This window comes from Microtus pennsylvanicus, chromosome 5, assembly GCF_037038515.1.
Source record: "Microtus pennsylvanicus isolate mMicPen1 chromosome 5, mMicPen1.hap1, whole genome shotgun sequence".
NCBI lineage: Eukaryota > Metazoa > Chordata > Mammalia > Rodentia > Cricetidae > Microtus > Microtus pennsylvanicus.
Window position 1 is genome coordinate 90592548 of NC_134583.1, and position 27713 is coordinate 90620260.

The window sequence follows — 27713 nt, forward strand, 5'->3', positions numbered from 1 at the left end:
GAAATAAATAACCCTTCTGTATGATTCGTGTACCTTTGTAACAAGTAATGTGACATGTTCTTACATATTAGACACGGATAGAGGAGTGTGTGAAGGCTGTTAGGGGCAGGGGGATCTGGGGCAGAGGAGCAGAGTGGCCATGCATGAAGCAGGAGGGAGGCATTTAAGTGAACCCCAGAGGACGCAGCAGGCTGGCCCTTGGCGATGCTCTCATTAGCCTGTCACTGGAAGTGGGCGGGGTGACATGGCGGGGCCAGGACTCTGCAGCCATTAAACCGATCCTGATTGCTCTGGCCTCGCTTGCACGCTCGTGACCTGAGGAGGGTGGAGCGCTTCTTTTGGGACCTAAGCAAAGGTGAGAAAGCCCAGGTGCCTCTGCGGGTCCCCGCGAGCTGTCTGGGAGCAGGAGAACGGCTGCGCGGGCATAAACAAGTCAGGCGAGTAGCTGCCACCCACCTGGCACCCGCCGGGGCAGAGAAAAGCAGCCAGGGACGCGCGAATGCCCGGCCAGAACAAGTGCCAGAGGGATCGGGTGAGCCGCCTGGCCTCTGGCGAGGGGTTTGTCCGTTCAAGGGCAAGTGCAGAGCAAAGCAGAGGTGGGCGAGAAAGTTGGAAGAGTTTGGGGGTTGTTCCTAAAGGGCCCTGCGAGAAGCCTCCTGCTCCTGAGGGCTTGGGGACCTTGCTTCTTGTTAGAGACATAATAAGGTCTGCTCCCTCTGTGCCTTAGGCATCCACACCGCTGCTGAGCTGAAGCTGAGCCCCACACGTCACTGAAGAAGATGCCAACGCCCACAGTAAGTATGGGGGTGGAGGTGGGGGGTGGAGGGGGGCGAGGGGGGCAGGGATGAGGTAGTGTTTTTATGATGACTCTTGTCTTCTCGGGGTTTTGTTTTGAAGAGGATCTTTGTAGTGAAAGCCCCACTTCTCTCTGCTGCTGGGATCAGGTATCAGCTGTGGGTCATATGCCACTTGTTGAGTGATGGCAGCAGTTGCTGAAGTGGGCAGGTTGGAGAGCCACCCTGCTTGAAACAGGTTCAATAGAAGGCAGAAGAGGTAGGCACGTTGGAGGTTTGGTCTTTCTATCAAATCAGGAACCGTGGGCAGATTCCTGGGCTGGAAAGTCCGGAGGCTAAATCCTCTTGGCAGTGGGCTTTTCTCTCCTCAGCTGACTCATTTCATGACCATCCCCGCCGCCAGCAGATTCCAGCTCTTGTTTCTCCTTCGTTCCCTTTTCCCTCCATTCCCCTTCCCCTTTCTTTCTGATTTTTTGTTTATTTATTTATTTTGTTTGTTGTTTATTTGTTGAGACAAGGCCTTAGGTAAGTCAAGCTGGTGTCAAACTTGTAGTGAGGACAAGCTTGGATTTCTGATTCCCCTGCCTCCGCTTCTTAAGTGCTGGAATTGTAGGTGTGTACCCCATACTCGGTTTTTTAAAACTCTCCTGCATGCCAGGCAAGCTCCCTACCAACCGAGACCCATCCCAGCCCCAGCATCTTTCTTGAGATCTTCACTTGAACAAGGGCTTTACTGACTTGGTTCAGACTGTAGGTTTTTGAAGACAACCCAGTTGGGATTGTGTTCTAGTTCAGTACCTGTTGTGGATTTTAATCAAGCTCGAATTCATTCTGTTCCCTTGCGAGAAATATCATTTAAAAGTTAGTAGTTCCCAGAACAGTCACACGAGTCTGGTTCCAGGCTGCTCTTTCAGGTGTTAAGACCCAAGACCACAGCACCATAAACTACCGCTGAGACATTAGGAACGCATGTGTGCTTCTTTTGTGTGGGTTTGAGTTAACTTACGCACATACACAAACTTTTTAAATTTATGTGTTTTGGGGGCATGCATCGGCCTTGGCTAACGTGTGGAGGTCAGAGAACAGCTTGCAGGAATTAGTTTTCTTGTTCACTATTGGGGGCCTGGGATGTGGACTTAGGTCATCAGGCCTGGCAGCAATCTCCTTTCCTTGATGAGCCATCTCACCGTCCCTGCATTTTTATTTAATTAAGAGAATGAGGAATAAATATTTACCAACTGGAGGCTTGCATAGAAGTTATTAAATCTTCCTGATGATCCTTCTCCTCTCAGGCTGAGCAGGGAAACTCATCATTCTTTTCCCTGCACTCAGCTCCATATCTGTAGTTATCCCATCAGCAGGGCTGTGAAGCCGGGCGTGGTGGCACACACCCACAATCCCACCACCTGGGAGCTTGATGCAAGAGGATGCAGAGTTGGAGGCTAGCCTGAGCTATGTAGGGGGTCCTGACTCAAACAAAATAAGACAGGTCTCAGTGGTTAAGTGCACCGGGTGCTTTTCCAGAGGATGTGGATTCAATTCCCAGCGCACACACACACGGTAGCCAGCCGCCGTAACTCCAATACCATGTGGTCTGACACCCTTTGCTGACATCCAAGAGCACTTGTACACATATGATGCATAGACAAATGTGCAGTCAAAGCACACATTTACATAAGATAAAAATAAAGGAAAAAAGTTAAAAAAACAAAACCCAAATCCGAACTAAAAATGCAGACTTGTGGCTAGAGACCTAGGCAGCTACCTCGGCAGGGCTTGGGGGAAGAGGGCGGCATGAAGGTTCAGCCCAGGCCTCTCCCTGCCCTAAACTTTCTAGCCAGGTAAGAAGTTTGGATGAAAGATGCTTTCATCTTCTACCACTGTTTTGCTGAACTCTGGGTGTGTTTCCAGGAAGTGAGTACTCAAACTCAAACTGAAACCGAAGTCCTGTGATGTGAATGTACCTTCCAGTGCTGAGTCCAGAGCCCTGAACAGCCTGCTTCCTTTCTTATCTTGTTTTGCTTTTCTGAGACAGAGTATCTATGTAGTTCTGGCTGTCCCAGAATCCACTGTGTAGACCAGGATGATCTCAGAACTGAAAGAGATCCACAGGTCTCTGCCTACCAGGCACTGGGAGTAAAGGCAAGGGCCGCTAAACTAGGCCTGACCCTTTTCTGATCTGAACTTGATATCTGGGGGAATCTGTGGAGTTAGGGTTAGGGTGCAAAGAAAGGGGAGGGAAGAGGATGCTTCTCAAGTGTCGTGGGGGCTTCTGTTCCTGCAGAGTTGCATCTTCACCCCCAGAGTTGGGAGGGACTGGAGGAATAGACAGTGTCCCCTCCCCAGGCCATCAGCCTCTGATGAGGTCCTGTAAGTGCCAGGCTGGATGCTGGTGGAGTAGATCCAGTCCTCACCCCTCAGCATAATAGGATACACATGGAAGCAGGTCACACATTCCCCTAGCTCAGCCGTTCATTACAGTCATTCTGTCTAAGAGAGCTAGTGAACTGGGCATGGTCACACACACACACACACAAACACGCACGCACACACACTCGTAATTCTACCACTGGGGAGGTGGTATGCAGAGGCCAGGCTGGTGAATACAACAAGACCCCCCCATCTCAAAAATAAATAAAATCCACTACCACCAGCACTATCATCAACAACAAAACAAAACAAACTACCACCAACAATGAGAAATCAAATCCTAAACCCGAATAGAAAAAAAAAAAAAAAGACTGGGCTGGGATCGTGGAGGAGGGAACAGCTTCTTCTGCAGGCTGTGAGGGAGGAGGCCCTGAGGTTTCCTCTGCTACCCACTTATCTAGTACTTGAACTTGAAGCTGGTTTCAGTTTAGAGGAGAGCTCCGACACTAACGTTGAAGCCGGGGCTCTACAATAAGAGAGACTTATAGGCCTTCCCCGTGGCCCCCGCCCTCAGCTCTTTTATGTTTTCATATCCTATTTTATCAATGGATACTTGAATCCAGGTAGATCTGTGGTAGAATCCTGCTATGGCTTCTGGACAGTGTCTGATGCCTTGGGTAAGTTCATTCCCAGCTTGGAAACTCTTTTTTTCTCATCTATAAAATGAGGCCGTTAGCAGGATTCCAGGTAACCTGTGAAGGCCCCAGTAGGGTTTGGTGGGGGTGTATGAGTTGGGGGTGGGGCAGTTTGGAAGGCACAAAGGGGCCAGGTTTACCCTGGAGGAGAATAGGCTTGGGGTTTGGTGCTGGAGAGCCTGGGTGGGCAGGATGCTTGGGGCATTTGGGCTTCTGAGCCTGGACGCCTGCTGGAGTTGCCACTGGCACTCTCTGACTGACTAGGAGGCTTGGGCAGGGGCATGAGGAAAGGGTAACGTGTTAGGCCAGGTCTGTCTTATTTACCTTTTTTCTGGACCCGAGGCTAGGAAGCCAGGGCTGCCAGGCTCTTCCTACTTCTTCTGCACCCCGTCCCCTCCCCCACCTAGCCTGTAGCACAGGCTCTCTAGCATTTTCCTTGTAGGTTTAAGTGGTTTTACGGCGTTCAGCCACTATCACAGTTATTTCTTACACAAGCAGTACTGGGTAGGTATTAACAGTCCTGGTTAACCAGAGAGTTCCCAGAGATTAAGTCCAGAAGTTTGAACGGTTTCTAAGGGTGCCTGGTGTTTTTCTGGGGTTCCAGTCATCTCAGATCAGCCCCCAGGTCTCACAGATTTTCTTTTCTTAAAACCTTTGTATGGAAACTCCCCCAACTTCTCATGAAAAGTCCATTCTTGGCAAGACTCAGGCTTTGTTTGTTTGTGTTCCACAAGCTCCCTCCGAGACCTTTAACTCAGCATCAAAAGTGAAAGACACGGTCAGGTATTTTCACATTCACTGGGGCATGTGGTTTCCGGGAACAGGGAGAATTCTCTCAGGCTGGAGTTCACAAGAGCCACGGTGTCCTCGCTGTATCTGGATGAAAACAGACTAACAGCACCCACCTATTACAGCAGCAGAAGCTGCTGATTCCAGAACACTCCCTCTGTGCTGAGTCGTGATCATAAAACAGCGTGCATATGCTCATGTATGCTGCGTGCATCGGGAGGCAAGAGGCCAGTCTTGGGTGCTGTCCCTCTTTCATTTTTAGTTTATTTTTTTATTTTATGTATATGGGTGTTCTGACTGCTTATATGTCTGCATGCTATGTGCATGCAGTGCCCACAAATGTCAGAGGAGAGCCCCTGATCCCCTGGGACTTGAGTTACAATGGTTGTGAGCCACCATGTGGGTTCTGGGAATCAAACCCATGTCTTCTGAAAGAGCAACCAGTGCTCTTATCTTAATACTGAGGCATTTCTCTAGCCTCTACCTTTTTTTGGGGGAGGGGCAGATTTCTTGCTTGCCTGGAAATCCCAAGTAGGCTTTCCTGGCTGGCTATATGTTATAATTGCTTGCGTGGAGATCAGAGAAGTGCATGTAGGAATTAGTTCTCACTTTTGCCTTTTTGAGGCAGGGTCTCTCTTGGTTCTGCCACTATGCAGTGTAGCTGGGCCATGAGCTTCGGGCATGTTCTCCCTCTCTGCCCCCTCCTTGCTGCAGGAGTGCTGGGCTTCGCTGTACGCCACCCTTTCTGGCTTTTTGGTTTCGAGGGACGACACCCAGGTGAACTTGGGTTATTTGTACAGCAAGTGCTTTTACTCATTCCAATGTGGCTTTCTGTTTCAGCAAGGTCTCTCTGTAGCTTTGGTTGGCCTGGAACTTACCCTGTAGACTAGACTTGAACTCAGAGGAGTGGCTCAAAGGTGTGTGCTGCCACCAAACCTGACACCTGGCCCCTGGCTTTTTTTTTTTTTTATTAAACTGGGTTTTTGGAATCAAGCCAAACTTTGTATTTGTGCGGCAAATGCTTTTTCTATTGAGCTATTTCCTTCTCCACCCAGTGTTTTATAGTTACTGGCTTATTTAGTCTGAATCAGATGCCATATATAATTGTCTTCATTTTTTGGCCGAGGAGAGTAAGGCCCAGGGAGAGTTTGGGTAAACTTGTCCAGTGCTCTACAGTAAGCATTTGAGCCATGGTTTGAAGCACAAAGTCCTAAGCATAATCACTGTGCCGTTCCTGAAAATTAAACTTAGCTTGAGTTAAACAGAGCCATCAGTAGTCAGGCATAGTGGGCCTCGCCCGTAATCTAGCACCCGGGAAGCTAAGGTTCTTAAATGCTGTGCACAGTTAAATGGTCGTTGGTTGGTTGAGTGGGGAAAATTAAATGGAAGTGTGAGTAAATAACACAAAAGAATAAATGAATTGTTGGTGAAAACAATCTCTCCTGACAGTTTAAACCCAGTTGTTAGATATCCAGGAGTGTTTCCAGCTTTTCAATTTCTAAACAGTTCAAAGCAAGCAGTTTACTTCACATTGGTCCAGAAACGATGGTTTTTGTCCTTGGAACAGTATTGCTGATGTAGCCTTTTATTACACTGTCCACACTATAAGTAAATATTTAAAATCTTACATTTATTTTATCCCGCATCTCCCACCTCTCTCTGAGCCTGTGTGCTGTGGCACACGTGTGGAAACCAGACAACCTATGGGAGCTGTTCTTTCCTTCCATAATGGGGTCTGGGGACTGAACTCAGGCCATCAGATTTGCATGGCAAGTGTTGTTGACTCATCTTTCCAGATTATAATCCACTGATTTTTGTCAAGTTTCAAGGTGGTATAATTGTAGCATCAAGAAGGTGAGGCAGGAGGATTACTATGAGTTTGAGGCGAGCCTGAGTTATATAGTAAATCTGTGATCATCTTGAACTACAAAGTGAGATCATGTCTCAACAAACAAAACAAAACAAAACAAAAAGATAGGGACTGGAAAGACTGTTGAGATGCTAAGAGCACTTGCTGTTCTTGCAGAAGACTCAGGTTCCAGCACCCATATAGAAGCTCACAATTGCCTGTAATTCCAGTTGAAGGGAATCCAATGCCCTCTTCTGGCATCTGAAATGTATATGGTACATAGGCAAAACGTAGATACCTATAAAAAATAAAAAAAAAGAAAAATAAAGAAAAACATTTAACCCTCCTATCAAACAAAACCAAAACCAAAACATAGGTACATATTTATTTAAACTTTTTTGTTTATTTTTTTCAAGACAGAGTTTCTCTGTGTAGCCCTGGCTGCCTGGAATTCTCTCTGTAGACCAGGCTGGCTTTGAACTCACAGAGATCCACCTGCCTGCCTCTGCTTCCCAAGTGCTGGGATTAAAGGCATACAGCATCACTACCCAACTATTAAAACAATTTTAAAAGCTAGAAAATCAATAAAAATTAATACTCCTAATTAAGACAATTTCATGAGGGTTTGGTAACAGATGGTGTCTCCATTTTCCAATTTAAAAACTGAATATTCAACATGTGAGCATTTCTTCTCACTTAAATTTTCTTTTTTAAATACTGGGATTGGAGATACGGCATAGTCAGCAAAGCTCTTGCTGTGTGTGCTGGACGCCTAAATTCAGATCCTCAGCATCCATATAAAAAGCGGAGCCAGCCGGGCGGTGGTGGCGCACGCCTTTAATCCCGGCACTCGGGAGGCAGAGGCAGGCGGATCTCTGTGAGTTCGAGACCAGCCTGGTCTACAAGAGCTAGTTCCAGGACAGGCTCCAAAACCACAAAGAAACCCTGTCTCGAAAAACCAAAAAAAAAAAAAAAAAAAAAAAAGCGGGGCCCGTGGTACATGTTTGCAGTCCCAGCACTAGGGGTGGGGTAGGGTGGGGAGAGAAGAACCTTTGGAGCTCAAGGGCCTGCCAGCCTAGCTATACCAGTGAGTTTCAGGGTCAGTGAGAGGCCTTGTTTCAAAATAAGGTGGATTTGGCCGAGGATGACTTCTGATGTTGGCATCTGGCCTCTGTCTACACATGCACACACACACATATAGATACACACACCACACACAATACACCACACACACACACATACAGACACACATGAACACACAGGCACATGAACACTCACAGACACAGACATGCAACACACACGTGTTTTCTCACACTCAACTCTTTAAAAATTTTATTTTTAAAATAATTCATAGTAAAAATATTCAAAGAATCCAGTAATAAAGTGTGAATCCCCAGATGTCTATCAGTCACTGTAGGGAGTAACCAATCGTTTGGCATGTTTTCCCCAGATCATGCATAATATATAATGCATTTTAATTCCAGGTACATAAAGATGTACATTTAAGCAGAAATAGAATAGTGGTCTTTTAGGGGGAGGTGGTGATTCTGGCAATCAAACCCAGGACCTTGGCATGCTAAGCAAGTGCCCTTCCCCTGAGTGACATCCTCAACCCTGTCATATCTTCCAACTTATTTTTTGATGAGAGGGGCATTTTTGAGATTGGGTCTCATGAAGCCCAAGCTGGCCTCCGAATTTACTGAGGCTGATCTTAAACTTCTGTTCCTCTGGCCTTCCCTCCCAGATGCAGGGATTACAGGCAGGCACCACTGCACTGGGTTTTATGGGGTGCTGAGGAATGAACCCATGGCTTTGTACATGCCAGACTGGTGCCCTACCAGCTAAGCCACATCCCCAGCCTTCAACTTGCCTTTTAAAAAAAATGTAGCTCTGGCTGTCCTAGAACTCAGTACATAGATCAGATTTGCCTCAAACTCACAGAGATCCACCTGCCTCTGCCTCCCAAATACTAATACTAGGATTAAAGGCGTGCACCATCGTGTCTGGCTTTGGCTTGCTTTTTTGAAAGAAATTTTTATTATTGTTTCTATACCTGTCTACGTAAATCCATATTGTTCTCTTCAGTGATCTGATGTACATATATATAGGATATGTTTAATTTGGTCCTTATACAGTAGTTGGGGTTGTTTTTCAAAATGAATTTCAGAGGCCAGAATTCCTCAATTCGCTGGCTAAGGAAAACGGCTGCTCTGCAGCCCTCTTTTGTGGGAAATAAAAGTGCTTTGTTCTGAAATCCTGTGGGCGCATAGTCTCAGCTTTGTTACTGTCCCTGCCTGTGCTGTGCGGGTGCTGTGATGGCTAAGGGTTTCCTGAGCCTCATTCTGGAAAAGGCAGCCTTGTTCCTGCATCTGAGAGGACTTTCTGATAATCCAATCCATGTTCCCTATGCAGAATACAACAGCATTCAGTTGGGCTCCTGGGATCCCTGTGGGCCCTTTTATAGCAGAGATTTGCTGATTCCACTGAGTGAAAATAAAAACCACAGTCCATTTGGTGGTCCAGTTATAGTTTTAAATTTCCCATGTAGTTCTCTGTTCTTCCATTGTCCTTTTATCAAGGGGTCTCAGGGGTTTCAGTAATACAGAAAGTGATGCTCCCAGGTCTACCAGAAGTTTACAGGTTGGTCTCCAATTGAGAAAGTTATCATAGGTTTCAGGGGGCCTAAATTGAAAGAGCTATGTCCCCACCCCCAGTTCTTCCAGAGTCAGGACTGTTTATCTGTGGCTGAGAAGGCCAACCCGTTTCCACCGAGGTCATTCACTTTTCCAGTGTCCCAATTCCTGGCAGGACTTTTGTAAGGGCATTTTTTTTTTCTCTTGTAGGTGGCTTATTCAGGGCTGGAAGTGCCAGGAGCCTGTAGTGCTGCCACAGTGGCACGATTCATTTTCACTAGAGAATCTTCCTTGTTGTCTCTATTGTCAAATACTTTTGGGGCTATTTCTAATAATTCTGACCAATTCTTTCCTACAAACCCATCCATCTTTTGCTTTTTCTCATGTACATCTGAGGCCAACTGAATTACAAAGGTCAGGTCAATCGCCTTGAGGTTTCCTGAGTCCTCCCTACCTGGAGAAGTATATATAGTGGACATGCCTCCAGATGCTTCTTCTGAGCCCTGTTTTATATCGACTTCTGTAGACAGACTAGTAGGTTTGTGAGCTGCCAACCTCAGGCCCCCCAGAGGAATCTGGTGGTACTCAGGGTGACCTCCTGTCTCCTTCTGTCCCATAATCCCAGTCTGGTCTCCGGAACAGAACTTTGTCAGTAGCTGCTGTTCTCAGATCATTATCAAGACTGCTTAATTGGTCAGCTCCTTAGCTGCTTCTGCTAGGTAGGATTTGCTCTCTCTCCCTTCGCAAAGAGAGTGCTGAGAATTTGTTGTCAGTCATTCATCCTAGGTGAGGAGATGGTTTTAAAAAAACCAACACAGAACGAATCAGGGAAATCAGAGAATTAGGGTCTTTGCTGATAGGAGGATTCTGGTTTCCAGTTGTAAGGATCCGTTGTAGCAAATGGAATGGAACATATAGGTATCATCCTTCAGGTGCCTGGCAGAGAGGAAGGACAGGGACTGGAGTCCTTCTGTTTCACACACAGAAATGGAAACTGAAGTCACCTGTTGGCCAAGGGGAGGAAGCTGAATCTGGAGTTGCTTCTGCTTGGGGATAGGAGTGGGCTGGTCAGGGCCAGGAAACTGAATCTAGCTACCCATTGGGACCTCCCGGACAGATATGGGAGGGGAAAGGACCAAAGGTGGCTCCATGGAGCAGCTGGAACAGAGGGAGTAGATGAGTAGGGTGAGTGCTGGAGAGGCTGAGGTGAGGGAGAAGCAGGAGAGGTGGGGGCAGTGGAGATAAAGGGGAGGCATGGGGCAAGGACAGGGTCCTCCTGAGAGGCCTGTAGGACAGGATTTTTGGAGGGCTTTTGGTCCACAGACAGGGGTTTCTAGAGAGTCTTCTTTGCTATGACTAGGGCTTGGCCACCTTGCCCGTTCGGAACATACAAACCTTCGTCCATAGGGGCAGATTGGATGTTGCCTCTGCCCAGGGTAGACTATACATAATCTGGTCTGGGTGGCCAGGAACGCTGCCCAAGCTACCTGGGAGCTGAAGGTGCTTCTGGGGGCCATCCAACACTGAAAGTGAGCAACGGCAGCTCACAGAAGGATCAGAGGCAGTCCTTGGTGATAGATAATCATAATCCTGCTTACTTATAGGAGGGTACATTTTGTCAAAGTTCCTCAAAACTTTTTTCTTTTTTTGTCTTTTTGAGACAGAACTTCTAACTGTGTAGTCCTAGCAATTGTAGACCAGGCTAGCCTTGAACTCACAGAGATCCGCCTGCCTCTGCCTCCCAAGTGCTGGAATTAAAGGCATTTGCAACCACTGCCCAGCCAGAACATCTTTTTTTTTTTTTTTTTTTTTTTTTTGGTTTTTCGAGACAGGGTTTCTCTGTGGCTTTGGAGCCTGTCCTGGAACTAGCTCTGTAGACCAGGCTGGTCTCGAACTCACAGAGATCCGCCCGCCTCTGCCTCCCGAGTGCTGGGATTAAAGGCGTGCGCCACCACCGCCCAGCTGGCCAGAACATCTTATCTTACCAGGCTAGAGTCTGTCTCTGAGGTGTGAGTCAAACTTCACAGGGTGGGGAGTATACCAAATTCCAGAAACAGGTTAAAAACATGGTTAACTTGAATTTTGCAGAAAACAGAAATGAACTTATTTTGACCTTATAACAAAATAGTTTTTAACTTTAAGATGGAATCAAGCTGGTCCATCAGATTGGCGTTTTTTTCTTCTGTACAAGGTTAGAAAACAAACACTTTAGGTTATTTTTAAGAGATTTATTTTGTTTTTAAGTGTGTCTGTGTGTCTGTGTGTCTTTGTGGCATGAGTGCAGATGCCTGAGGAGGCCAGGGTTACAGGTGACTGTGAACTGCCTGATTTGCATACTCAGAACCAAACTTGGGCGACCTGCAAGAACTCCTTACCAGTGCTGGGACTGTGAACACACATTGATGACCACGGCTGACTTTTCATGTGGATTCTAGAGAGGATCAAATGGATGTCAAACAAAGCAAGCACTTTGCTTACTGAGCTATCTTTCAGTCCACAACACTTTCAATTAGCAGGCCTACCCTTTCTCTGTTGCGAGTCCTCTGTTGGCAAAGCCTTCACAAAGCCTTCTGAAGTCGCAGGTCAGAGCCCAGAAGAGGGTCAGATCCTGGAGCTGGAGTTCCAGGCACCTGGAGCCGCCTTATGCGGGTGCTGCTCGCTGGAACTGGGTTGTTGGCAGGAGCAGTGGCTGCTCTTAACCACCCAGTCACTCTAGCTCTCCTTTATTGCTTCCTCTCTGGCTTCAGTTTGCTTTTGGAACAGGGTCTCACTCTGTAGACCAGGCTGACCTTGAACTCACAGAGGTCCTCCTGACTCTACTGTCCCAAGTACTGGTATTAAAGGTGTATGGCGCTACACTCAGCTAATTTTTACTTTTAAATTTAAAAATTAATGTGTAATTTAACCAGGAAATAATATGGGAAAGATAATAACTTCAGCTAAAACAGAATGAAGAGGGCCAGCTGTAGTGATGCGTACCAGAAATTCTATCTCTTGGGAGGTGGGTGTAGGAAACCAGTACAAGGTTGTCCTCAGCTACATAGCAAGTTCAGGCAAGCCTGGGCTAAGTGAGATCCTGCCTCAAAACCCCAAATTTATTATATAATTCACCTTTTAAAGTGTGTACTTCCGTTTTGATAAGCACAAGTGAACCACTGCCCTAATGGAAGACAGAGCAGATGCACCCACAGCCTTAAGTCAAGGAAGAGATGCAGAACTGGTCGAAGCGTGGAGGAGAAGGAGTGCTGGTGCTCAGTCCTAATGGGATAGCTACGTCCTCACAGGACCAGGGAATACTGAGGCCGAGGGGTGGAAAGACAGAAAAAGCCAGAGGATGGGGAAGAGTGTTTCGGGGCACTGTCTTCTGAATAGGACTTGGCCACTGCATCATGCCTGTCTTGATCATACAGTAGCTGTGAACCCTTGTACGGCACCTGCACAAAATGGAGACATGAAAATGGGAAATAACAGGGCTGCAGAGATGGCTCAGCCCTTAAGAGCACTGGCTGTTCTTCCAGAGGACCTGGGTTCAATTCCCAGTACCCATGTGGCAGCTCACAATCTGATACTCCCCTCTGGTCTACAAGCATACACGCAGACAAAGCACCTTCATACATAAAAATAAATTTAAAATAAATAAATTACATATATATCTATATAATAGGAAATGACTAGCTGGGGCTATAAAGGGGGTCCTCTGGAAAGAGGAGGGAGGGGACAAGAGAGGGTAGTGGGGGTGGGGAATGTGATTACACTACATTGTATACAAGGAAGAAACTAAAAAGGTCAGAAAACTGCAGAAGAGCACAGTTTAATAACCTAATATCCCCATGTTCCTTTCTTATGGTGCCTGTCCTCACCCCAGCCCCTTAGGATTGCTGACCAGTTTTCTGTCCTGTATTTATGCCTACTTTGGAATGTCATGTAAAGAAATTTGTACAGTGTATAGTTTTGGAGATATGACCTTTAACTCATTATTTTGTAAATAACTGAATATTTTGCAGGCTGGACTGTTACATTTTATAAATGCATTTTTGTTATTGCAGTTTTGTGTGGAGGGGAGTCTGGAAAGTGAAGAAGGAGGTTTGAGACAGAGTCTCATTATGTGGTCCAGGTTAGCTTAGAAGTCATTTAAAAACTATTTACTTATTTTACGTGTATGGGTATTTTTTGGCTGCATGTATGTCTGTGTACCATATGGGTGCCTGGTGCCTGAGAGAGGGCAGAAAAGGGTTTAGGTCTCCCTGGACTGGAGTTAGACAGTTGTAAGTCATCTGTGGGTGCTGGGAATTTTATCTGGATCCTCTGGAAGAGCAGTCAGTGTTCTTAACTGCTGAGCCATTTCTTCACCCTCGTCTGGAATTCTTGATAATCTTGCCTTAGCCTTGAGCCGGAGTTCAGTAAGTAATATTTGTAGCAAGAGCACTAAGAAGACAAAGCTAATGAGAAGACCTTTTAGGTTCACAGTTTTGTTTTTTTTTAATTTTTTGGTTTTTTCAAGATGGGGTTTCTCTATAGCTTTGGTGCCTGTCCTGGAACTAGCTCTTGTAGACCAGGCTGGCCTCAAACTCACAGAGATCCGCCTGCCTCTGCCTCCCAAGTCCTGGGATTAAAGGCGTGCGCCACCATCACCCGGCTTAGGTTCACAGTTATTAAGGAGTGTCTTTTATTTGTTCTTTAATAATTAATTGCATACATGTATACAATGTATCTTGATCATAATCCGCCTCTGACTTCACCTGGCCATTTCAGCATAACCCCTTCTCACCTTCATGTTCCTTCTCTCTGCCTCTTCTGTCTCTCTTCTCTGGTTTTGGTAACCCGCTGAATCCAACTAGTGTTACCTGCTGGAATACTGACTGGTCTGGTCTCTTGCTCTTGTGTAAGTCTCATACAGGTGACCATAGCTGCAGTGATCCTGGGTGCTACAGCCATGTCACGTCCAGAAGACGTCAGCACTCTTCTCCATCCTCTGGTTCTTCTGCCAATTTTCCTGAACCTTGGGTGGGTCGGTTGGTGGTGACGTAGATGTCCCATCAGAGCCGAGCACTCAATAGCTGCTTATTCTCAGCACTTTGCCAAGTTATGAGTCTCTGCATTGACTTTTGCCTGCAGCAGAAGGAGCCTCTATGTGTATAAACACAAGTATTTGGAAGGAAGTTTGATGGTGTGTCTGTCCATTTATCAAAACAACGGTAGTGGGTCCACTACTAGAGCCTGTGACCTGAGCAATGTACTTTTGATCAGATTTCCAGTATCGTGCATATTATAGGTTTCTTTCTTAGATTTATTTTTATGTCTATTTGTGTTTTACATGGATATATGTGTTGTAAGGAGAAGCCTGCTTGTTCATCCCAGCCTCCTGTCTAGCTTAGCCCCGAAATAACCACACAGAAATTGTATTCATTAAAATACTGCTTGGCCCATTAGCTCTAGTTTCTTATTGGCTAATTTTTATATCTTAATTTAACCCATTTCTAGTAATCTGTGTATCTCCATGTGGCAGTGGCTTACCAGGTAAAATTCTAACCAGCATCCATCTCAGGCGGAGGATCCATGGCTTCTCTCCTTCACTCTGCTTTCTTTCTCCCAGCATTCAGTTCTGTTTTCCCCACCTACCTAAGTTCTGCCCTATCAAAAGGTCAAGGCAGTTTCTTTATTCATTAACCAATGAAAGCAATACACAAACAGAAGGACCTCCTACACCATGTATGCATGTGTAACACCTTCATCAGTATCTGTGGAGGTCAGAAGAGGACATAGTATATCCTGGCAACTGGAGTTACAGATGGTTGTGAGCCACCATGTGGGTACTGGGAACCTAACCCCGGGTCCTCTGCGAGAGCAGTAAGCACTCTTAACTGCCGAGACATCTCTCCAGCCCCCATTTTGCAGTTTTTAATCATGGCATATGTGGGTGGGTGTGGGGGATGGTATCTTTCCTGCAGGCCTGGATCATGGCCTTGTGAGGCAAGCCAGCATCATACTTGCAGGGCCTGCATCCACATGGGCCTGCCTACTGGAACTGATTGATGGGACATAGGGGCTGCACCTCCTTAACTGAGCCTGCCCTGCTCTCAAGGTTTCACATCATTACTAATAGTCGTGTTCTTGGTTTTGCAGCCAGAACCAAAGCCTGGAGACCTGATTGAGATTTTCCGTCCTATATACAGCCATTGGGCCGTCTATGTCGGTGATGGATATGTGATCCACCTGGCTCCCCCAAGTAAGAACACCAGGGTCTTCATTGTGCTGGGCCTAGGGACTGGGAAAGGACATGTGGAGCTGTGGGTAACAGGTTGTTCCTGGGTGCTCCTTGCTCCTTGATTAACCATTTGTTTCTAAGTTCATGTGAGGGCAATCTGATGTGTCAGGATGGGTTCTGAGCTTTTTCTTAGACCCCAGGGTGTCAGCCCCTCAAGGCCTGTGAATAGACAGGCCCTGCCCCTGAGGACCTACAACTGCCAGGCTCTGCCCACAGAACACTCTAAGGGCTGTAAAAGCTGGAACCAGTGCCTCCGATGTAGGTTGCCAAGGTCAGCCCTACAGGGTAAAAAGCACAATCTCAGGACTGGAAATGTCTCCACCCTGACAACCTCCATCCCCGCAAAAAAGCCTTTACAAACCCTGTCTTCTGTTCAGTTCTCTGCTGCTTCTTGCAGGAGCAAAGCGACCACCCTCCTGGGTTTTTCCTTCCCAATAAGTCTCTTGCATGAGGTTTGTTGTGCGTTGTGACTTTGTGGTATTCCTTGGCTTCTGACTGCCAGAATACTTTCCCCTCAGAGCTGTAACACTTCCACTGGGGGAAATCTCCTCCCTCAGAGCTGTGATACTTCCACTGGGGGAAATCTCTTCCCTCAGAGCTGTGATACTTCCACTGGGGAAGCCTTTCCCCTCAGAGCTGTGATACTTCCACTGGGGGAGCCTTTCCCCTCAGAGCTGTGATACTTCCACTGGGGGAGCCTCCTCCCTCAGAGCTGTGATACTTGCACTGGGGGAGCCTCCTCCCTCAGAGCTGTGATACTTGCACTGGGAGAGCCTCCTCCTCAGAGCTGTGATACTTCCACTGGGGGAGCCTTTCCCCTTTGGTGCTGTACCACACAGGGGTCTTTGTAGAGAGGCTAAGGTATTTTCTTTCTTTATAATTTTTTATTGAATTTGTTCTTAGACAGTTTCATCATGTACAAAGTGCATCCTGACTAGCACCCCACCCTCTCTGGCCCCACCTTCATCACTCTTCCCTACAAATCCCTTTCCCACATGTATGCCTTTTTTGTTGAGACCCATTGGTTTAACAGGGTCCTCTGTGTGACCCTGTAACATGAGGGGCTGCTTGTTGGGGTTTCTGTCCTGCTCAGTTCCCACAGATTGTAAATCCCAAAGAAAATCACACAGAGGTCTATATTCATGATAGACTGATTGGCCCATTAGCTCAGGCTTCATATTAGCTCTTATAACATATATTAGCCCATTATTCTTATCTATATTAGCCACATGGCTTGGTACCTTTTTCAGCGGGGTAGGTCACATCTTCCTTCTTCCATGTCTAGGCAGAACTGGGGAGGAATGGGCTTCCTCCTTCCCAGAATACTCCTATTCTCATTGACCCACCTCTACTTCCTGTCTGGTTGTCCCACATCTACTTCCTGCCTGGCTACTGGCCAATCAGCATTTATTTAAAATGTAATTGACAGAATACAGAATTGTCCCACACCACCACCCTTGGTTTGGAACTATCTGATGGAGCCTGGTGGGTTTATCAGGTACACGACAGAAGACAAGATGGCCCCACCCCTAGATCCACCAATAGTCAATAGTTCAGCAGGGAGGGTAGAGACCTGTGAGTCCTTCCCCAATCCATGGGTGACTGTTGATAGGCCCAGTCTTATTTCAGATCTGCTGTAGACAGCTATACATAACTGTTTTCTAGTTTTTATTTTTTAAAGACAGGGTCTCATGGATGGGTGAGTGTAGTGGTGCACTCCTTTAATACCAGCCCTCAGGAGGCAGAGGCAGAGGCAGAGAAATCTCTGTTGGGGGATATTCAATCAGAGTTTTCATTTGCATTAAATAAAATTAATTTTGGGTCAGGAGGCTGAGTTAGCAACTAGTTGATAGAAAATGATCAGAGAGCATCTGGAAGAGATAGATGCACTGGAAGGAGTAGGGAGGGATTTGGAGTGGCATGACTGTTTTGTTTGGTGGAACAGAATGTTGCACACTCTTTGGGAGACACCCACAGGAGAGAAGGTAAGCTGGTTGCCACTCAATCTTCTGAGCTAGCAGGTTTTCGCCCCAGCCTTTGAATCTCAAAACTTTTTAATAAATAGAATGATAGAGATTTAGTGAAAGCTACTGTTAGTGGCAGAGCTGGTGCCTACAGAAACAGAATTCCTGCCAGGCCAGAGAAACGGGCCAGTAACTGTGGATTCACAATTGCTGGCTGAAATAGCAGTAGATTAAGGCACAGCTACTGTGCTGAAGTTAAAACAGCAGATCTCTGTGTGTGAGTTCAAGGCCTGTTCTACATAGAGTGTTCCAGGACAGGTAGAGCTACATGGATCCTGTTTTAAAACAAAACAAAAGATAGGGTCTCACTATGTCATCCTACGTGGTCTAGAATTCCTTATGTTAATCCCTCCAAAGAGTAAAGATCATTACCCAAATTCTTTGATCAAATTAAACAAATTTTGTTTTCTGTCAGATAGGATCATCGCCCTAAAGTTGGGTTTGAGAAAATAGCATCGAAAACAAGAGACAGTGGCGTTTATATAACACCCCAAAGCTGCAAGGCTAGTGGTTTTTAAGGGTTGGGAGCTTTCAAGAGGGATTTGGTTATGAAAGAAGTTGACAGAACATTTTTAAAAAATTATTTTTATTTATTTATTTGTTTTTTCTAGACAGGGTTTCTCTGTAGCTTTGGAGCTTGTCCTGTGACTAGTTTTTTTAGAAATTGATTTTATTGAGCTCTACATTTTTCTCTGCTCCCCTCCCTGCCTCTCTCTCCTCCCTTTCAACCCTTCCCCATGGTCCCCATGCTCCCAATTTACTCAGGAGATCTTATCTTTTACTACTTCCAATGTGGATTAGATCCATATATGTCTTAGAGTCCTCATTGTTGTTTAAGTTCTCTGGGGTTGAGATTTGTAGGCTGGTTTTCTTTGCTTTATGTTTAAAAACCACTTGTGAGTGAGTACATATAATAATTCTCTTTCTGGGTCTGGGTTACCTCACTCAAAATGATGTTTTCTAGACCCATCCATTTTTGGCTGAACATTTTAATGTTATTTGGCAGAATATCTTATCTTCTTAGGGTGGAGTCAGAATGTAGGGTGTAGACCATGTCAAATTCCAGAAAATGAGTCAATACATGGTCAAACCCAAGTTTTACAGGAAACAGGAATGAACTTATTTTGACCTTGTACTAAAATGACTTCTGATCTTAAAATGGAGTTAGGCTGGTTCATCATGTATGTAAACCATACATGATGCCCTTGAACTCATAAAGGTCTACCTGCCTGTCTCATAAGTTTTGGGGCCAAGGGAGTATCTCACCATGCCCAGTTCAAGTGTTTTATATATTGGAAGAGTTCAGCCTATTCTGTGGCTGAACTTCATGGAAGAAAGATTACTTGGCCTCTGCTCTTTTCCTTTCTGCCATTGCTTGATGCTCTCCCAGTGTCACATTTAAAGACTGGTCCTGTCCTGGTTACTGAGGTTCTGTTTCTTTACCCAGAGGGCCCCGTTCCTGACAGGGAACCAGTCTTGGGATGCTCCATGGGCTCCTGGATCTACTTCTTCAGGATATAGCTCCTTTCCAGCCATCATACCCAGTGCATGCTCATTCCCCAGGGTATAGGTCATTGGGTTAAGAGACCCAGGCTCTGTGATATGTTAGCTGCCCCTGACTGCCTCAGCCTGGTCCTACAGAACCCAAGTTCCTCCTCTTCGAGTCACTCCATTGTTGTCTCTTCTCACCTGTGGACTTTGGCTGCCACATCCTCTGGGTCTCTTTGGGGGAGCAGCTGGAGAGTTTTGGTCCTTTTTTTTCCTGGAAAGGTGGGAATCTAGAAGACCAATGGTATAGCAGTGACTGTGCATTTATTTCCTTGCCACTCAGGCCCAAATAACCACACAAAACTATATTAATTACAACACTGTTTGGCCTATTAATTCAGGCTTCTTATTAACTAACTCTTACATCTTAAATTAACCCATTTCTATTAATTTGTGTATCACCACGAGGCTGTTGACTACTGATAAGGTTCTGGCAGTGTCTTTCTCCTTCGGCAGCTACATGGCATCTCTTTGACTCCGCTTACTCTCTCTCTATATATCTCTGTTCAGATTTCCTGCCTGGTTTTACTCTGCTAAGCCATTGACCAAAACAGATTCTTTATTAACCAATGGTAATATTCACAGTATGCAGAGGGTAATCACACATCAACCAACCTCTCTTCTTGAGGCCATGAGCCTGGTGAGGTCAAGGAATTGTAGCCCAGATGAAATCAATAGGTTATATGCTCTTTTCCCAGGAAGATGAGGAGGTCCTAGAACATAGTTGTAGAGTCAAGAACTGGTTACAATGCCAAGGACCAGCTTCTCTTGGCTAAAGAAACACTCCAGTAGCCAGGGTGATGATGATGCATGTCCATCATCCCAGTAGCCAGGGGTGATGGTATATGCCCATCATCCCAGCATATGGATTGCAGAGGAAGGAAGTTGCTGAGAGTTTGACACCAGGTTGGACTACATAACATGGTAGTTTCCAGGTTAGACCAGCCTGGATTATAGAGTGAGCCATTATCTCATCCCTCAACTGACCACCACCCTTACTAGCCCTGTACCACTAAAGCATCACAGTAAATTGTGGCATTAAAGCCTCACCTGTGTCCGTCCTGCTCAGTCTTTGTGGATGGTGCTAAGCCTGGATGCCCATCTGTGGACTAGCACTGAATAACTCCTCTGTTCTTTGTGAATCCACAGGTGAAATTGCAGGAGCTGGGGCAGCCAGCATTATGTCTGCTTTGACTGACAAGGCCATAGTGAAGAAAGAACTGCTGCGTGATGTGGCTGGGAAGGACAAGTACCGGGTCAACAACAAACATGACGGTGAATATACCCCACTGCCTGCATACAAGATCGTTAAGCGTGCCGAGGAGCTGGTGGGACAGGAGGTGCTCTACAAGCTGACCAGTGAGAACTGTGAGCACTTTGTGAACGAACTCCGTTATGGAGTTTCCCGCAGTGACCAGGTACGTCCTTAGCCCCTGCACCTGACTTTACGTACCACGTTGTTTCCCCAGATGACAGTGACTGGATGTGAGTGTGGGTGGAGACAGAGTTATAAACCAGACAAAAATAGCCCAGGTGGGCTGTGTTGGAGAGGTGGCTCAGCGGTTAAGAGCACTGGCTACTCTTTCAGAGGTCCTGAGTTCAATTCCCAGCAACCACATGTTGGCTCACAACCATCTGTGATGAGATCTGGTGCCCTCTTCTGGTGTGCAGGGAGAACACTATGTACATAATAAATATTTTTTTTTTTTTTATTTTTCGAGACAGGGTTTCTCGGTAGCTTTTGGTTCCTGTCCTGGAGCTAGCTCTTGTAGACCAGACTGGCCTCGAACTCACAGAGATCCGCCTGCCTCTGCCTCCCGAGTGCTGGGATTAAAGGCGTGTGCCACCACCGCCCGGCATAAATAAATTTTAAAGAAAAAAACAGCCTAGGTGTTATGTTTCCTGTCCCCGAGTGTCATGCGCAGGGTGGGGAGTCAGGCAGGCGAGAAGGCAGTGCAGATCAGCACATAGGGTAGTGACGACCAGTCCACCCCTGTGATGATGCTCTTCAAGCCTTGGAGGCAGCTCTGTTAGCCCCATTTTGTAGATGAGGAAATAGAAGCATCTAGAAAAAGTCATCTGGCTATGGCCATTCATTTCACCCAAAAAAATCTTTTTGAGTCTTCAGACTTGTGTTGTTTTCCCAGCAGTGCGATGCAGCTGTGTTGGTGAGGGGCAGAGAGAGTTGGTGTGTGGGCTCATCTAACCAGCCTCACTTAGCAGGCTACAACTGTCTTTATCCAAGAGGAGGCCCTTCTGTTTGTCCATTTTCTCTTTCAAGACTCCTGGCCTTGAACCCCTTAGCCTTCTCAATTTAGCTTGCCAGTGCTGGGATCCCAGGCAAGTGCTACCATGTTTGGCTTTGCATGGGTGAGAAATTAAGATCTGTGTTTCAAAGTCCTTTCTCTTTCTACTTGGCTAATGTGGTGATGGAGAACAGGGACTCCTGTAGTCAAATAGACTTGAACCCTTCTTCCAGTGCTAGGGATTGAACCCAGGGGCTTGCCTATGTTAGGTAGGCCCTCTATTATTGAGCTAACCACACCCTCTCTGGCTCTTTGGGCCCTGTCTTTTACTAGCTGTGTGATCTTGAATGACAGATTTAGTCAGGCTTCCCCCCTCTCCCCTTAATATAGAACCTATGAGAACTTATCTCAGAGGATTTCATGTGAACTAGAGAAGAGAATTTTTATGCTCCACACAGGGCTGACTCAGAAAAGGAAGCTGATACATTACAGTTGCAGAGACAGTCTCTGAAGCTTGCTCTTTCTTCTTGCTTGGCTCATCCAGGCCTTTGGTTGCTGGCCATTCTGGGCTACTGTGACTTGGATGGGGAAGCATTTGCTGACAGGGACAGTCTCGGCTTTCTCTCCTAATGCCTGTAGTGGTCGCTTGTATCATACTGTTTTCACACTTTCTCTTGTACTGTGTGTTCTGGTTGTTTGGTCTCTTGTCTACAGTGAGACATTAGGTATCGTCCAATGGGCAGCCTGAATTCTTTCTTCAATTAGCTGATTATTCAGCAGCTACTTGATATATCCCTGCCAAGGGTGATTGACATAGAGGAGCTAGCTGCACATTATTGCTAAGTGAAGGAGGAAGGCGATATTGTCAGCGTTTGCTGAGCACTCCCAAGGGTCTGAGTCACAGTCTGGCTTTAGAACAGCCCCTCTGGGGTAGGAAGCAGGCAGGGATACAAGAGGAATGCCATTAGTTCTTGGGTGACTGCAATTGCAGTGGTGGCACACGTCTTTAATCCCAGCACTCAGGAGGCAGAGGCAGGTGGATCTCTGTGAGTTCAAGGCCAGCCTGATCTAGAGAGAGAGAGAGAGAGAGAGAGAGAGAGAGAGAGAGAGAGAGAGAGAAATAGTTAGTTTCAGGACAGCCAGGGCTACACAAAGAAACCTTGTCTCAAAAAACAAAACAAAATAAAGCACTAACAAAAAAGAAAACTAGAAAATGACGCCATGATAGAAGGGATCTGGGGAATAACAGTACTCAGTCTGTCTATTGGCATAAAGGTTAAAGACCCTGGGTTCAATAACCAGCAAAGCACACACACACACACACACACACACACACACTGCACATACATAGACAAATACACATGGACAGATACACACACAGAGGGAAATACACACTGATATGCGCAGTAAGAAACATTCGTTGCTGAGTCCGATTTATCCTGATGGTCATGAGCCACTGAGGAACCCTTGTGCTTCTCTCCCACACTAACTTATATCTGTAAGAAGAAAGGAGATGAGTTCCTGGAAAGGAACTGACATAAAGCGGTCCTTCAGAAAAGCTTTGTTAGGAGAGAGAACGAGAGCCTCCCAACCCCAGGCAGCCAATGATCAGGCTGAGATGTGAGAGCTTTAGGAGAGATGGGGCCATGTGCTGCTGACTGCAGGATGGAGTTTCATGGCGTTTCGAAGGGAGAGTTTACTAGAGCAGGGGTGCTAGAACAGCATGGAACCGTGAGGGGCAATAGTAGGGCCGAGAGGTCTGGGAGACTCACATTGAACACGCTCATAGTCACTCAATGTCCTGTTTGTGGTATGATACAGCCTTGCATGTTCTACACTTGTAGACCTTCAAAGCTCTTGTTTTACTTGGTCCAGAGAACAAACATTCAGGTCTCTGCTAGGGTGAGGGAGGAGATCCAGGGAACTGGTGGAAGTGTTCTCTCCTGTTCACTCCCAGAGGAACCTTGGCTTGTCTGTCTGACCCTCTCAGGAGTTTCTTTCTCTAAGTAGGGTTACTCCTCAGCTTCTCTGTCCTTGTTGAATTCTGCTTAAAACAAAGGCCTCCAGGGCTAGGGATGGCTCTGCCACCAAGACTAGGCTCACAACTAGAAAGAAATGCCCCAAAATGGTGCTGGGGATTGAACTCAGTGTCTTTCCCTGGTAGGCTAGTGCTCTACCAGGCAGCCCTCTCCCACAGCTCCTGAACTGTTCCCTCCAGCTCCTGAGAGCAAAGGGAGCAAGCATCTTTGTCTCACAGGCTTTCAGGGGTGTGTGTGAAGCTCCACACCACGTGACCTACTTGACCTTGCCTGCATGCCAAGGGAACGGAGGCAGGCACTAAGAAAGACCATAAATTCATCCAACCCCTGCACTTTCAAGGGGTGGAGAGAGTTCGAGGCCATAGGAAGGCTCCTCATTAATTCTGTCTCAGAGCTGCAGGGGGCACGGCCTAATTCTGAGGGAAAGGAAGCAGGGCCTGGCTCTCACATCCTTAGCTTTCTTGGTTTGCTCCCTTTGGGTGGCATCCTTTCCACAATAACCACTTTAACTGCTTTTCTTACCACCAGCTGCACCTGAAGGAGGGAAGTTTGTTTTGGCTGAGGTGAAGGGCGACCACCATCACAGCGGGGCAGGTGTGACCGTGGGAGGCCACTGGTGGGACTTGGGCTGGTCCGGAAGCAGAGGAAAGGGGATGCTGGAACTCAAGGTGCTTTCTTCAGGATTCCAGCGAATGCAAGGGTGCTCCTCACACTCAGGGCAATCGCCTCCATGTTAACCGTCTCTGGAAATGCCCTCAGAGTCACAGCCAGAGGTGCGCCTCATTAGTGCCCTAGGTATTCCTTGTTTACTAAGAAATGGTGCCTTTAAAAGTGTGAAAGGTTCACACGCGGCACTCCACACAAGAAGCAGCATTATGACTTCTGTTTATGTGGCCATCTGTTAGAGGCCTCTGAGCTCCTTAGTCATTAAAGGGAATTTAGTTAGGCATGTTTATGGGGATAGAAATTGCAGGAACAGAGAGCTTTGCAGCAAAAATAAGGTTCAAACATTTGGCAGATAGCAATAAAAACACAGGCAATGCAAATAACAATAACTTTGGTCTGTGAAAGCATTCTTTTAGCAAACAGAAACAGGACCTGCAGCGCGATGTTGGCTGTGACACCTTAACCTTCAGGAAGTTTTGGATAAGTGTTAATTTTCTCAGATAAGGGAGGGATTTCTAACCAGCGGGAAGAACTCAGTCTACCTAGATAAAAGTTTAAGTTATTCATATGTAACCTGTCCCAAACTATTATAACATGTTGTTAAGTACATATATAAAAGTGTATGTATGTATGTATGTATGTGTGATTTGACTGTACCACTTTGTCATCCAGGTCTAACTAGATACTGTATTTATATACTGATCAGTGTCTTTGTGTACAAAGTGTTACCATGAACAGCGGAGTCATTGTTGTGTGTCTTGACAAAGTATCTTTTGTCCGAATCAGTGATATCAGCATTATTTTGTTATTGTTCTCGTACTCTGAGCTTCAGAAAAGAATGAGGTTCATGTTGCTCCTCCTCCATCAACAGCAGACCATTTTACCCCTGCTGATATAGAACAGCAAGGAAAACACTAGATAGGAATGGTGTGTGTGTGTGTGTGTGTAGAGGCAAAAGGTCAACCTCCGGTGTCATTTCTTTCTTAGGCACTGTCCCTCTTTTTTTTTAAAAAATAAACAAATAAACAAACAAAGGAAAAGATAAGATTTCTCCCTGGCTTGGAATTTGTCACCTGGGCTGGGCTGACTGACCAGCAAGCCCCAGGGATCAGCTTGTCTCATCTCCCAGCACTGGGATTATAAATGCATGCCCCACACCTGGCTTTTTACAGGGTTCTGGAGATCAAACTTAGGTCCTTGTGTTTATAAGGTAAGCACGTTACCCACTGATCTATCTCCCCAGCTACATACTTAGCAAAGTAGCCCCATAACACCATGGTTCGAGGCTAGTCAGCAGGCTAGCCAGCAAGCAGTCAGACCTCTGATTGATAGTGCCATCCAAACTTCCATCCAAACTAGAAGGTCAGCAATGAGGGAAGACAGGGGATACAGAAGATAGGCACCAGGTAAGAAGCCAATGAGTGGGGGTGAGGCCAGGGGCTCATTAACATTGAGTTCGTTGTGCACTGCTTGAGAGTCCTCCGTACCCAAATCTTCCATTGTTTCTACTTGTCATGGTCAGATTCTCTGGAAAAGTTTTCCAGGGTTGGTTGGAGGATGATATCCCGAGAGCAGCAAGAGTGGGTCTGGGAGACTCATATTGAACATGCTCATAGTCACTCAATGTCCTGTTTGTGGTATGATACAACCTTGCATGTTCTACACTTGTAGACCTTCAAAGCTCTTGTTTTACTTGGTCCAGAGAACAAACATTCAGGTCTCTGCTAGGGTGAGGGAGGAGATCCAGGGAACTGGTGGAAGTGTTCTCTCCTGTTCACTCCCAGAGGAACCTTGGCTTGTCTGTCTGACCCTCTCAAGAGTTTCTTTCTCCAAGTAGGGTTACTCCTCAGCTTCTCTGTCCTTGTTGAATTCTGCTTAAAACAAAGGCCTCCAGGGCTAGGGATGGCTCTGCCACCAAGACTAGGCTCACAACTAGAAAGAAATGCCCCAAAATGGTGCTGGGGATTGAACTCAGTGTCTTTCCCTGGTAGGCTAGTGCTCTACCGTGCATCCCTCTCCCACACAGGCAAACGCTTTCTTTTACTTCAGTTGGATTGAGTGACAGTTGACAAACTTCCGCTTTCCCCGCACAGCCCTCTTTTGCAATGCTTTCCTTTCCTGCTCGACGGCAGCACGAGTCAGTTCTGCTCACACCTGCACGGTATCACTGCCATTCCTAGGGAATTTAAGAACAGAGAATCAGGTTCTGTGGCTCACCCCTGTAACACATGGTGGGCGGAGGCAGGAGGACCAGGAGTTTTAGGTTACCCTTGGTGTGCTGGCTAGGTTTTATCAACTTGACACAAGCTTAGAGTCATTTTGGAATGAGGGAACTTCAACTGAGAAGATGCCCCCACTAGATTGTCCTGTGTGCAAATTCATGGTACATTTTCTTTATTGATAATTGATGGGGGAAGGCTTATTTCATTGTAGGTATTACCACCCCTGGGCTGGTGGTGCCAGGTGCTAAGAAAGGAGGCTAAGTAAGCCACGTGTGAGAAGCAAGCCTATAAGCAGCTTTCCTCCATGGCCTCTGCATAAGTTCCTGCCCTGCCTGTGTTTCCCGACTCCCCTCAATGGTGGAGTGTTACCTGGAAGTGTAGGATAAAATAAACGCTTTTCTCTACAAGGTGCTGTTGGTCAGGGTGTTTTATCACAACAATAGAAACTCTAAGACACTTCACCATGTACTGAGCTCAAGTTTGAGGCCAGCCTGGGCTACACGAGACCTTTTCTTAAAATATAAAAGATGACAAAAAGAAGGACTGTAGAATAGGGGCCACTCTGCTTTGACTCTGGTTGCTGGGCGGATCATGTGTCGTAGCTTCATGTCTTTAACCCTGGTGCTTAGGAGGCCAAGGCAGGAGGATCTTGAGTTCAGTGTTCTACCTAGAAAGATCCTGATTCCAAAAGAAAAAACTAGCTGTCAGCAAAAGCAATAAAACCCCAACCCTTTAAAGGGAACACTCCATACCCGGTAGGCCCAGACACTGGAAACAGGGTGTGAAGGAGGTCTTTGTGTCATGGAGGTCAGACTTTTTTGATTTCTCAATTGCAATTTCTTCCTGACTTTGCACTCGCCATCGGTTGGCCAGGATCTCCAGCCCCTGCTGTCACCTCACTGCCCCTTCCATAGATGCCTTACAAAGACGTAAATAGTCCGGGGCTCAATTCAGGCTACCATTTTGGGTCTGGGTAAATTCCAGGCCAGCTGGTTCTGTCCATTCCTTTCCCTCCCGGTCCTCTTCTCCCATTGACCCTGGCAGTATTTGTTGGCTCTCGAGTTTGGCCACTGGAAGTGAAGGGAGCATATGAGGTGCCGTGAGCTGAGCGACCCTGCTCCCACATTTTTTGTTTGTTTGTTTTTGTTTTTCGAGACAGGGTTTCTCTGTGGCTTTGGAGCCTGTCCTGGAACTAGCTCTGTAGACCAGGCTGGTCTCGAACTCCGCCTGCCTCTGCCTCCCGAGTGCTGGGATTAAAGGCGTGCGCCACCACCGCCCGGCTCCCACCTTCTTGACACAGAGCCTGACTCACCTCTTTCTCTGTTGCAGGTCACAGATGCCATCAAAGTGGCAGGCATTACTGGACTGGGCTTGGCAGCCTTGGGCTTCGTTGGAATCATGTGTTCCAGAAACAAGAAACAGAAGCAATGAGTTGAATGACTATCCAGCCTTACGGGCTCTTCTTTTGCTAGAGGGTTTGAAGTTTGATTCATAGATTCTACTGTTTTATAATTAGGCTTATTTTCACAGCATACAATAAAGCACAAGCAGGGGATTTTACCAGAAGGATGCT

General features: G+C 46.5%; 1 protein-coding gene across 5 annotated transcripts; it reads left to right on the forward strand.

Moving 5' to 3' along the window:
- The first annotated feature begins 207 nt into the window (after positions 1–207).
- On the forward strand, positions 208–27706 carry LOC142850163 (phospholipase A and acyltransferase 3). 5 transcript variants are annotated; one of them, XM_075973400.1, is made up of 5 exons: positions 208–355; positions 728–794; positions 15254–15356; positions 20117–20385; positions 27470–27706. In XM_075973400.1, the coding sequence occupies exons 2-5, from the start codon at positions 780–782 to the stop codon at positions 27569–27571; spliced, it is 489 nt and encodes a 162-aa protein (XP_075829515.1). In that variant the 5' UTR covers positions 208–355; positions 728–779; the 3' UTR covers positions 27572–27706. The 5 variants fall into 5 exon arrangements, with proteins under 5 accessions (XP_075829515.1, XP_075829518.1, XP_075829517.1 ...); XM_075973403.1 differs by lacking the exon at positions 208–355 and adding an exon at positions 413–437; XM_075973402.1 differs by lacking the exon at positions 208–355 and adding an exon at positions 455–596.
- The last annotated feature ends 7 nt before the right edge of the window (positions 27707–27713 follow it).